Source organism: Mya arenaria, chromosome 14 (assembly GCF_026914265.1).
Source record: "Mya arenaria isolate MELC-2E11 chromosome 14, ASM2691426v1".
Lineage (NCBI taxonomy): Eukaryota > Metazoa > Mollusca > Bivalvia > Myida > Myidae > Mya > Mya arenaria.
In genome coordinates, this window is record NC_069135.1 from 985,849 (window position 1) to 999,049 (window position 13,201).

Genomic DNA, 13,201 nt, shown 5'->3' on the forward strand with positions numbered 1-13,201 from the left:
AGCCGGGAGAAAAAGCATCTACCATAGCTGCTCGTGTAAGATATGTTCTTCCTGACCCTCGCGCAGAGTGTTTTGTGGAAACTCGGTAAACCTCATTTCCGCAAAACACCCTACACTCTGGTCGGAATGAACCTATCTTACACACTCGGCTATGGAAGATACGTATAATCTTTGCCAATGGGCAAGATAAGAATTTCTAGCATGGTCAATTTCTTGGATCTACTTATCTGAGGTGGGAGAAATATGTGTGTATCAACAAAAATTCATGTTGTTATTCTTTGAGAAATATATCCTTAAAACTAAGCACATAATGTGATCTTGTTATGTAGTCAGTATGGTACATCCAAGATCCAAAACAAAGCTAACAGTCAAGGACACAGAATTTGTTATGAAGTTATACTATGTCTCAGATTCAGTCCAGTTAAACAAAATCATTTAGTACAATGGAACTTGCTGTTTGTTTTTTTGAAAGGGTATGAAAGAAGTGTTTCCAGGCTTTGCGTATAAATATAAAAAACAATTGAATACAAAACAAGTGTGTATAACTTAAGAGTGTCAAATTTTATATCAATCAAGTGCATCCAAACAACACACCTGCATCCATTTAATACAATAGTATCCATATAACACAAATGCATCACTATGGAACAAATGCAATCATATAACACAAGTATAATCAACAATCAATAGAATATCTATTTAACACAAGGTGTATCCATATCGCACAAGTGTATCCATATGACACGAGTGCATCCATGCAACATAAAGTGTATCTATATGGCACGAGTGCATCCATGCAACATAAAGTGTATCCATATGGCACGAGTGCATCCATGCAACATAAAGTGTATCCATATGGCACGAGTGCATCCATGCAACATAAAGTGTATCTATATGGCACGAGTGCATCCATGCAACATAAAGTGTATCTATATGGCACGAGTGCATCCATGCAACATAAAGTGTATCTATATGGCACGAGTGCATCCATGCAACATAAAGTGTATCCATATGGCACGAGTGCATCCATGCAACATAAAGTGTATCCATATGGCACGAGTGCATCCATGCAACATAAAGTGTATCTATATGGCACGAGTGCATCCATGCAACATAAAGTGTATCTATATGGCACGAGTGCATCCATGCAACATAAAGTGTATCCATATGGCACGAGTGCATCCATGCAACATAAAGTGTATCCATATGGCACGAGTGCATCCATGCAACATAAAGTGTATCCATATGGCACGAGTGCATCCATGCAACATAAAGTGTATCTATATGGCACGAGTGCATCCATGCAACATAAAGTGTATCCATATGGCACGAGTGCATCCATGCAACATAAAGTGTATCTATATGGCACGAGTGCATCCATGCAACATAAAGTGTATCTATATGGCACGAGTGCATCCATGCAACATAAAGTGTATCTATATGGCACGAGTGCATCCATGCAACATAAAGTGTATCCATATGGCACGAGTGCATCCATGCAACATAAAGTGTATCCATATGGCACGAGTGCATCCATGCAACATAAAGTGTATCTACATGGCACGAGTGCATCCATGCAACATAAAGTGTATCTATATGGCACGAGTGCATCCATGCAACATAAAGTGTATCTATATGACACAAGTGCATCCATATAACATCAGTGTGTCCATATAATGCAAGTATATCCAAAAACCATGACTGGTTATAAGATGATAGGGGTTATAGGATGCAGGCAAAACAATCCTTGAAAAACTCAAGAAAAGTGGGTTTTAGGACTCTTAGAAAAAATGTTAAAATCGTCTGCAAATATAGGCCACCATGTTTGTTGACAGTGACCAAATATTAGTTATTCGTGAAAATGGCAATGGTTATTTTTAAAACCATACAATAGTAATACAAAGCAAAATATTCTTTCTGACGGTGTATCGTAAACAATAATCTGTCTAGAATGAAAAGTTTTGTAAAGCAAAAAACTTGTTCGTCTCTGTTCTCAAAATGTCAACACCAACACAGGAAAGTATAAAGAATGTGGAGCAAGACTTTTATCGCAACAGTTTATACTATTGGTATGTTAAACTGCTTAAAGGCTAAAAACTGACTAAAAATAGTTCGATAGTGCACAGCTATGCTTCTTAATTGCAGGTTTAATTATTGTTTTATTAAACAAAATATTGAATAATTTTATTCGTACAATAATGAAAATTTAAAATAATAAACGTTTTACGATACACCTCATCCCAATCTTCAACTGCCATGCCATTTTAACCCATATAAACTTGATCGAGATGACGCATTCAGCTTTATACAATAACATGAATCTAAACAAACTAGTTTTTATGCCCCCTTTCGAAGAAGAGGGGTATATTGCTTTGCACAGGCATGTCGGTATGTCGGTCGGTCGGTCGGTCGGTCGGTCCGTCGGTAGACCAAAGCTTGTCCGAGTGATAACTCAACTATTCCTGGACGTATGGTCATCAAACTTCACATGAAGGTTGGGTCTGACCAGTAGATGACCCCTATTGATTTTGGGGGTCATCGGGTCAAAGGTCAAGGTCACAGTGACCTTTAATGGTAAAATAATTTTAAAGCTTGTCCGAGTGATAACTCAACAATGCCTGCACCCATGGCCCTCAAACTTGACATGGAGGTTGGGCCTGACCAGTAGATGACCCCTATTGTTTTTTGGGCTCAATGGGTCAAAGGTCAAGGTCACAGTGACCTTGAATGGTAAAAGGTTGTCCGAGTGATAACTCAACAATGCCTGCACCCATGGCCCTCAAACTTGACTTGGAGGTTGGGCCTGACCAGTAGCTGACCCCTATTGTTTTTTGGGCTCAATGGGTCAAAGGTCAAGGTCACAGTGACCTTGAATGGTAAAAGGTTGTTCGAGTGATAACTCAACAATGTCTGCACCCATGGCCCTCAAACTTGACTTGGAGGATGGGCCTGACCAGTAGATGACCCCTATTGTTTTTGGGGGTCATTGGGCCAAAGGTCAAGGTCACAGTGACCTTGAATGGTAAAAGGTTGTCCGAGTGATAACTCAACAATGCCTGCACCCATGGCCCTCGAACTTGACTTGGAGAATTGGCCTGACCAGGAGATGACCCCTATTGTTTTTGGGGGTCATCTGGCAAAAGGTCAAGGTCACAGTGACCTGGAATGGTAAAAGGTTGTCCGAGTGATAACTCGACAATGCCTGCACCCATGGCCCTCAAACTTGACTTGGAGGTTGGGCCTGGCCAGAAGATGGTCCCTATTGATTTAAGGGGTCATTGGGCCAAAGGTCAAGGTCACAGTGACCTGGAATGGTAAAAGGTTATCCGAGTGATAACTTGACAATGGCTGCACCCATGGCCCTCAAACTTGATTTGGAGGTTGGGCTTGACCACTAGATGACCCCTATTGATTTTAGGGGTTAAAGGTCAAGGTCACAGTGACCTTGAAAGCAAACTTGACAATTCTTGGACCTATGGTCATCAAACTTGACATGAAGGTTGGGCCTGCCCAGTAGATGACCCCTATCAATTTTGGGGGTCATTAGGCCAAGGTCAATGTCACAGTAACCTTTAACGCTAAAAAGTTAACAAATCTTCCCCCACTGATATCTCAACAATGCCTGAACCTATGATCATTAAACTTGACATGGATGTTAAGCCTGACCAGTATATCACCCTTATTGATTTTCGGATTCATAGAGCCAAAGGTCAAGGTCACAGTGATCTTGAATGGTAAAAGGTTGTCCGAGTGATAACTCAACAATGCCTGAACCCATGGCCTTCAAACTTGACTTGGAGTTGCATCTGACTTGTAGATGACCCCTTATGATTTAAGGGGTCATCGGGTCAAAGGTCAAGGTGACAGTGACCTTGAACGAAAAAAACTTGTCTTGTGATAACTTGACAATGCCTGCACCCATGGCCCTCAAACTTGACATTTAGGTTTCTGGTGACCAGCTGATGACTCTGGATTTTGAGTTCATAGAGTCAAAGGTCATGACGGTCATAACACACTTTATACTCACACTTTAATGGTCATAATCTTAAAACAGCAACAAATCAGCTGTCATTTCGGTCCATGCATATTTCATTCAATTGTCCATATAATCCTGACAACATGGCGCTCAGGGGGGGCATAATGTTTGACAAATATCTCTTGTTACCATTTATTTCTCTGTTGTTTTGGCTTCCATAACTTTAATGTAGAATTTTTTTGATGTTTACTTCACATTAACACGTCCCAAAATGTAATTGATAACATGTTCGCTTAAGTTCTTTAGCTAATTTTTCTGAAGAGCCAATTTCGGCCTGAAATCGACCTCAGAAAAAATGTCAAAAGCTTGTTACTGGTTGAAAGAGGCAGGCATTTTTTTACATCGAAATATGAGGGAAAAAAGTGTGTCTTATAACCAGTCATTTACGGTAATGTGTTCATGTAACATTGTTGTATTTAAACACGTGTCTTTATTCTTCAAGGTCATCCATATAAACAAGTGTGTCCATATAACACCAGTGCATCCATATAACACCAGCGCATCCATATAACACCAGTGCATCCATATAACACCAGTGTATCCATATAACACCAGCGCATCCATATAACACCAGCGCATCCATATAACACCAGTGCATTCATATAACACCAGTGCATCCATATAACACCAGTGCAACCATATAACATCAGCGCATCCATATATAACACCCAGTGCATCCATATATAACAGCAGTGCATCCATATAACACCAGTGTGCATCCATTTAACACCAGTGCATCCATATATAACAACAGTGCATCTATATAACACCAGTGTGCATCCATATACCACCAGTGTGCATCCATATAACACCAGTGCATTCATACAACACCAGCGCATCCATATAACACCAGCGCATCCATATTCAACTTAAGTGTAACCATATAAGGCAAGTGTTTCCATATACCATAAGTGCATCAATATGACGCCAGTGTATCCATTCAACTCAAGTGAATCCATATAACATTGATGCATCCATATAACACCAGCGCATCCATATAACACCAGTACATCCATATAACACCAGTGCATCCATATATAACACCAGTGCATCCATATAACGCCAGTGTATCCATTCAACTCAAGTGAATCCATATAACGCAATCCTTACAAATCCAGTGTATCATTTTTAGGAAACACTTCATCACTTCATCCTTTTATTTTTCAGATGGATGCACAAAACCCAAAAGATAATGGGCCTGCTTATGATGTCAACATGAGTAAAAACAAAGGAACTGTAATTAGCCTTAAGAAAATCCCTGACAGTTCCATTCCATTGCTTAAGACAGTTGCCAAAAGTTTAGCCCAGAACCTGCATGATGGAAAGTATCTAGCTGAGGACTGGCATGACCAGCAAATCCATGGGAAAACTCTGCTAGGCCGGGACAGGCATGACTATGTAACACACATGGATAAATCTGAAAATAGATCAATGTAGAACAACTAAAGGGAACAGGGCGGAAGTTGTTAGCCATTGATGACTTTTTGGATAAAGCAAAGGATATACTTGGTGGCGGTGATGATAATGATGTGATAAATAATGACAAGGATTTGATTGAACAGAATGGACCTAAACTTGTTAGAGTTGGCGTGGACCATTTACTTCAGGGGATGAAAATGAACTTGTTAACAATTTAAAAGACATGCTTGGTAAAGATGGTCATGACTTATTCAACCATGGAAAAACTATTGGTCAAAAACTATTGGGAGGTGATGACCATGATAAAGTTCCCCATGGAAATGGACTCCTAGGTGGAGATGACCATGATAAAGTTCCCCATGGCACCAAAATGATGGGTGGAGATGACCATGATAAAGTTCCCCATGGAAATGGACTCCTAGGTGGAGATGACCATGATAAAGTTCCCCATGGCACCAAAATGCTGGGTGGAGATGACCATTATAAAGTTCCCCATGGCACCAAAATGCTGGGTGGGGATGACCATGATAAGGTTCCTCATGGAAATGGACTCCTAGGTGGAGATGACCATGATAAAGTTCCCCATGGCACGAAAATGCTGGGTGGAGATGACCATGATAAAGTTCCCCATGGCACCAAAATGCTTGGTGGAGATGACAATGATAAAGTTACCCATGGCACCAAAATGTTGGGTGGGGACGGACATGATAAAGTTCCCCATGGCACCAAAATGATGGGCGGAGATGACCATGATAAGGTTCCTCATGGCAACAAAATGCTGGGCGGAGATGACCATGATAAAGTTCCCCATGGCACCAAAATGCTTGGTGGGGGTGACCATGATAAAGTTCCCCATGGCACCAAAATGCTTGGTGTTGATGACCATGATAAAGTTTCCCATGGCACCAAAATGCTGGGTGGGGATGACCATGATAAAGTTTCCCATGGCACCAAAATGCTGGGTGGTGATGACCATGATAAAGTTTCCCATGGCACCAAAATGCTAGGTGGGGATGACCATGATAAAGTTCCGCATGGCACCAAAATGCTGGGTGGGGACGGACATGATGATTGCCACATTGGAATGTTCAAAGACTTCAAGAAGCAGTTCAATAAATTATATGGATCACAGAAAGGTATAACAATTATGATGTTTAACACAATGGTTTTTTTATCAGCGTCAATATATTTATGACATAGGAAGGTGTAGATGAATTCATTTTATATATATATATTTTTTTTTAAATTCAAAATATTTTATCAATGTTCTGTAAAGATGTTAAATAATACTGAAAAAATAAAATGCATACTAAAAGAAGTTCTATGGTGGAAATAATATACTAGGCCATACTATTTTCCATCTTTTATTGAGGCCTACCTTATATTCAAAACAGCCCAATTATCCCTGCTTTTAGCACCAACAATGAAGCTCAAATTAAAGGAAAATCTTGTTAACACTCTAGAGGTCACATTTATAAAGGTTTCTTTATGAAAGTTGGTCAGAATGTTAACATTAATTATCTCTAAGTCAAGTTTAAAACTGGGTCATGTGCGGTCAAAAACTAGGTCATAAAGTCATATAATCATAGAAAAAGCTTGTTAGCACACTAGAGGTCACATTTATGACTGTATCATCAGGAATCTTTGTCAGAATGTTTATATTGATTACCTCTAGGCTAAGTTTGAATCTGGGTCATGTTCAGTCAAAAACTAGGTCACCAGGTCAAATTTAAGAAAAAGCTTGTTAACACTCTAGAGGTCACATTTATAACTATATCGTAATGACAGTTGGTCAGAATGTTTATATTAATAATTTCTAAGTCAAGTTTTAATCTGGGTCATGATCAGTCAAAATCTAGGTCATTAGGTCAAATCAAAGGAAAAGCTTATTAGCACTCTAGAGGTCACATTTATGAATGTATGTCCATGAAGCTTAGTCAGAATGTTTATATTGATTAGCTCTAGGCCAAGTTTGAATCTGGATCATATGTAGTCAAAAACTAGGTCACCAGGTCAAATAATAGGAAAAGTATTTTAACACTCTAGAGGCCACATTTATGACCATATGTTCATGGAACTTGATCAGAATGTTATTGTTGATGATCTTTATAGGATCAGGGAGCGATTCAGGGCCCTGTTGTTAAATGTATTGCTGAAGTAGCACCAGAGTTATTCCTAACTAATACAGTTGGCTTTGTTGATGTTCTAGATTTTCAACTTTTGACTATTATGAGCGCATCAAACAGGGGATACATCCAATTCTGCGAAATTCTAGTTGTTTTAATGATTTCCAGTTACTGTGGTATACTCTATGAATCATGGGTAGAAGTGACAAGGTTGTGTGTGTGTGTTACAGAGGAGGAGAAGCGTTACCAGGTGTTCTGTGACAACATGCGGGCAGCGAGGAAACTGCAGCAAACTGAAAAGGGGTCTGCTAGATACGGGGCCACCAAGTTTGCTGACCTCACTAGTATGTATGGGCAAAGGGGTGCTGATTGAGACTGGCTTTCACATTACACAAACAAAATTACATTTGGCCCAAGGGGTTGGTGAAGGGAGGTGGTGACGGTGGGGGGCTAATTTGGTGATTAACATGTATTTACCCGGTATATAAAAAAGCTATAATACCGTAAGGCATTATTTTTTGTCTGTATTTTCAACGTAAATTGATCTTACAACTATCCGAATTACAGATTTAAATATTGTTTTGTTTGGAATGTATCACATTTTTTGTAAATAAGATTGCTTATAAGAGTTATGAGGTCATTGCAACACTCACTATCCTGTTGATTGAAACTATAGGCAAGTGCAAAAGGTAAGTTATGTATAATTTCATTCAAGAGGGCAGTGGTTGTAGTAACTGTTATGTATCATATTGTCACTTGATGGTACCATGAAATAAGTGGCGTGTGTGTTTTTGGTATTTGTATATAATTTATCCAGCACTTCTTATTGCATGGTATTAAAGGGCTTTCCAATATTGCACAATAAGATGTAACAATGCATTGAAATGCAAGTAAATGAACAAATATATGATTTTGACACTAAAACTAATGTCTGAACAGACTTACATAAAACCTTGAATTTTATCTATGCTTCATCAGAGGAGGAATTTAAGCGTCACGTGGGCAAGCGGTGGGGCACAGGGGCCAACTGGTGGATGAAGAAGGCTGAAATCCCAGGCGGTCCAGTCCCTGACTCCTTCGACTGGCGTGATCATGGAGCTGTCACACCCGTCAAAAACCAGGTACATTGGAATGATGGCAAGGTTGATTAGGTGATTTGTTAGTATTAGATATATTTGTCATTTGTTAATATATAAGAATGATACTGAAAGTGTTCCAAGATTTATAGACCAGAGGAAAAATGATTTTTTTAGGCTCATCATTTAGAAATATATTGGGTGGAAGGGTGGTGGGTGTATGGGTAATTTCTAACCTTAAAAGCATATGTTATGTTGTCCTCATTTTAGCTTACTCAGTTGTTCAATAGTTTTGTCAAATTAAAACTATAGGGGTGCTAAGACAGAAGTGGGCAGAGCTAAGAAGCTAAACAAAATTCTTCAAGCCTCAAAATGCTTAAAAATGTGTATTTTAATATATTTAAATTTTTCAAAGATTGCTTACACATTTATTTCTTGGACTTGGCCATATTCTTGAGAACTGACCTGTTTGATAAGATATAATATACTGCATAATTTATTAAGAAAGGGCAATCTTGTCAAGAACTTGTGTGGGACCAAATGATGACTGTTATTCAATTCCAGAGCTACAGATAAGGGTTGTAATGGGCATAAATACACTTTAAAATCGCCCATTAAGACACAATATCAAACAGCTGTTTGTACCAGTATGATTAAAAAGATAAAAAGGGCATAACGTTCTTCTGAGTATTTTTTACCGTTTAACACTAGGGGTTTTAACTAAATGCTAAACTGTTTTGTTAAAATCACTATCCTAAGAAACTTATAGAAGGTTGTAAGCCAAGAAAGCAAAGTAAATGTAGTAAAGATGTTTAAATTAATGAGGACTTGTAATTAGCTGAGCAACATTTCAATTTTGTGTAAGTTCTAATAAAATTTGTACTATAAAGTTCAGTTAATAAGTAAAATAAGTCATTCAATTTTGTAATTCGCGACCATTACACTTTAATGAATGACCCAAGGGTGTGCCATACACTTTACTTGATTGCATAAGGGTGTACCATACACTTTACTTGATTGCATAAGGGTGTACCATACACTTTACTTGATTGCATAAGGGTGTACCATACACTTTACTTGATTGCATAAGGGTGTACCATACACTTTACTTGATTGCATAAGGGTGTACCATACACTTTACTTGATTGCATAAGGGTGTAAAATACACTTTAAGTTAAAAAGTTATCTGTAGCTCTGCAATTCTGTGTATATCAGGGTTCATGTGGCAGTTGCTGGGCCTTCTCTACTACTGGAAACATCGAGGGACAGTGGGCCATAAAGAAAAGGAAGCTTGTTTCCCTCTCTGAACAAGGTAAGAACTGGGGTAGCAAAAAAGGGCATTTGATTGATGCAGTTTATTAATCACTCCTTGCCTTGTTTGTTATTCAGATATACTTCGTTCGTTTAATTAATGACTAACTGCACATTGGGATGAGGTAAATTGCATTAAATTGTGGTTGTCACCAGTAGCCAATGGTTTAAAATAAATAATCCACTCTTAAATTGAAATTTCTACATGTCTCTCTATTGAAAATGTCTGTTAACTAGGCAAATGTAGTACATTCAGGTGATAAATGTAAGTTAAAAGCAAATAAAATGTCCTTAATATGTGGCAATGCCGCCATGTTTTTCTGTGACTGATTTAGTTCTTGACTAAGATTTTAATATAGACATGCTGATCTTGCATGTTGGTAACACTATTTGTGTTAATGGGCACTGTCAGGAGATAAGTTATCAGTGAAAGTATGGGAGCAACAGGCTGGTGTCCCAATGTGGTAACTGGCCCCTTGATAAGGACCAGCTCTGATAAGGACACTTCAGGGAGTTCACCTTAACTTGCCATGTGTCATGTTCATTTTGAAATCGTGCTAGCAATCCTAAATGGCATGACCCGCTCAATCCAGTTTACCTGATATGGCAGAAGGAAAATCCACTCATTCCATTTAAAACAGAAAACTGAACCTGCAGACCTTGGGTCTGTAACTTTTTCATTTCTCCAACTGTAGTACAGTAGAACATGAATGAAACCCCCCTATATAATGTCCATCATTTGTTTATGCACATATACTTGTATATATATGTACATCTTCCAAAAGGTAACTTTTCTTTAAGGTATCTGTTATGCCTTTAAGATGTGTAGACACCATCAAGTCCCACATAGCTGAGTGGATATTTCTTATAGTACCCTGTCATGTTTGTACATGTGTTGTTGTAATTGCAGAGTTGGTGGACTGTGACAAAGTGGATGAAGGGTGTAACGGCGGGCTGCCCTCCAATGCCTACAAGGAAATTGAACGACTTGGTATATAATTATTCTGTTAGAATCTGATATTGTATTATTTGTTTGGGTGAATTTAATATTGAAATCATGTAACATACTCCTGCAATAAAATGACAAGGATTTAGTTGAAGAGTTATGGATGGGTGCTGCACCCTGTTATATTTTGTTAGCACCATTCTGCCCTCATGGACACCAGTTTGTGAACCCTTCCCTTCTGGAGTCATAGAACTAACTGCTTAAGACAGTGAACTATTTATTTTGTTTGGATTAAAACTTGATTTTAAATACTTACTCACATTACACATTTAAGCATTTTTAAGCATGAAACCTACCATAAAAGAATTCACTGCCTGATACATTGTGCTTTTCCTTCCTAAGTACCTTTTCCTTTTTAAAACCTGGCTAAATCCCTAATGATGATGATGATTTTTAAAGTTATCAATTAAAGTTTGAGATATTTATTACATGCAATGTCTTTATTAATATATTATTGAGAAGTTGTCTGTTGATATTAAATCAAAATTGAAAGTGTACAACCAATACTTTGAAAAAGAAATGGAATGTTTATCAAATCATTCTAATATATTTTTTTTGGAAAAGGAAAGAAATACTTAATGTTGAAGTACAATCCATTATTATTTGTGTATCTAACTTTTATGTATCAGGTGGTCTTGAGACAGAAACAGACTACAAGTACGAGGGCCATGATGAGAGCTGCCACTTTAATCGCTCCGACGTGCGTGTCTACATCAACGACTCTGTGTCTATCTCCTCCAATGAGACAGGTTGGTGCATGAATACTGCACGACTTCTCTTCGTAATATACTATAGTCTACTGTTCAAGCTTTACACGGGTGACTAGCAGAAATATGTCTAATCTTAAATAGGACTTAAGCTGGAAATATGACAATATAGTTTGCTGTTGCGGCAAACAGAAGGTAGGCGTCCATATAATGACATATTTCATAGGTCAAAGATACCCAAATGAGTTATATACCATTCCTTATATGTAAGACATATTTCACATTATGCATAAAATTGACAGTTTTAAAAAGTAACGCTAATACCAAGTTCTAATTTTTGCGGATAAAGTTTTACCTTCAGAGTTCGCAAATTCGGATTTAAAGGTAAGCTCATTAAATTCAGGTTGCTTGATAGCAAATTAGTTACATCTATTTTACTTGTATCTTTATAAAAGAGTCATCATGTTGATTCATATAAATGTTTTTAAGTTTTTAATATTGGCTTAGCTACATGTTTTACTTAATATTTCAGAAATGGCGGCCTGGTTGGCCAAGAATGGACCAATCTCAATTGGCATAAATGCCTTTGCTATGCAAGTAAGTAATGTCTGATGAACTACTTTTTGTCTGCTACCTGTTTCATCCCTATCTTTGTAGAACTTGCATTGGTTTTGTAAGCTGAGGTAAATAATGTAGTCATATGTCTTCCCAGTAGCATTATCTATTGATTCATACTGTAGTCAAAGGGACACAACTCTTCCAATGGTCAATATACTTGTCCAATGTTAGTGGCATAATCTAGATGATTTTGATTAGTATGGTCAAAGGTTTATTTTCAACTACTTGTTGTTATAGATCTGCAGTCAATTGTTTAAAACTGGTAAATGCTTTTGTTTGGTTAAAGTTAGCCAAACATTATATGGATTGGATGATATGAAAAATAGTCAATCAAATTATTTAAACATGCAAACAAACCCAAAGATACCCAGGTACTGCTGGCCTTTCCTCTGTAGTGCCTGTGAAACACTGCCAGTTATCATTCAGTTACCTGCCATTTTATACTTTGCAGTTTTACATGGGAGGTATATCTCACCCCTGGAAGATCTTCTGCAACCCGGGAAGCTTGGACCATGGAGTGTTGATTGTAGGATACGGTGTCCGTAAGTTATCTTGGCTTACAATGGGGTTAGCCTGTTTGGCTTGACTGCATTTAGACAGAAGGTGTGTCTTTAGATTCAGTCACATGTATATTTGAATTTAAATCAAAGCATCAGATTATTCATTGTGATTAAATCATTGAATGTTTAGAATAAAAAATTTCGACAATGAATCAGGTGTTTTAAAAATTTACTGGTATGCATTAAAGGAGTTATTCAGTGTGTACATGTATATATTAGATAGTGCACAAACTTAAAAGAAAAGTATCTAATTTTCTACATGTGATTTACGGCTTTCCAATTCCAGATGAGAGTGAACCGTATTGGATTGTGAAGAACAACTTGTTCACAATACACAATTAA

At 37.9% G+C, this 13,201-nt stretch overlaps 1 protein-coding gene across 1 annotated transcript; it reads left to right on the forward strand.

The window, feature by feature from the left end:
* Positions 1-5,208: 5,208 nt before the first annotated feature.
* Positions 5,209-13,201, forward strand: LOC128217412 (uncharacterized). The gene is made up of 9 exons (XM_052924553.1): positions 5,209-6,591; positions 7,812-7,925; positions 8,560-8,702; positions 9,873-9,969; positions 10,879-10,959; positions 11,604-11,723; positions 12,214-12,278; positions 12,751-12,841; positions 13,146-13,201. The coding sequence occupies exons 1-9, from the start codon at positions 5,679-5,681 to the stop codon at positions 13,199-13,201; spliced, it is 1,680 nt and encodes a 559-aa protein (XP_052780513.1). The 5' UTR covers positions 5,209-5,678.

Bases quoted from the DNA above. Each gene is read 5' to 3' on its own strand.
- LOC128217412 (XM_052924553.1), top strand. From the start codon at position 5,679: ATGCTTGGTAAAGATGGTCATGACTTATTCAACCATGGAAAAACTATT. The intron at 9,970-10,878 runs GTAAGAACTGGG...TTGTAATTGCAG, and splicing joins TGTTTCCCTCTCTGAACAAG to AGTTGGTGGACTGTGACAAA. The intron at 12,842-13,145 runs GTAAGTTATCTT...TTCCAATTCCAG, and splicing joins GATTGTAGGATACGGTGTCC to ATGAGAGTGAACCGTATTGG.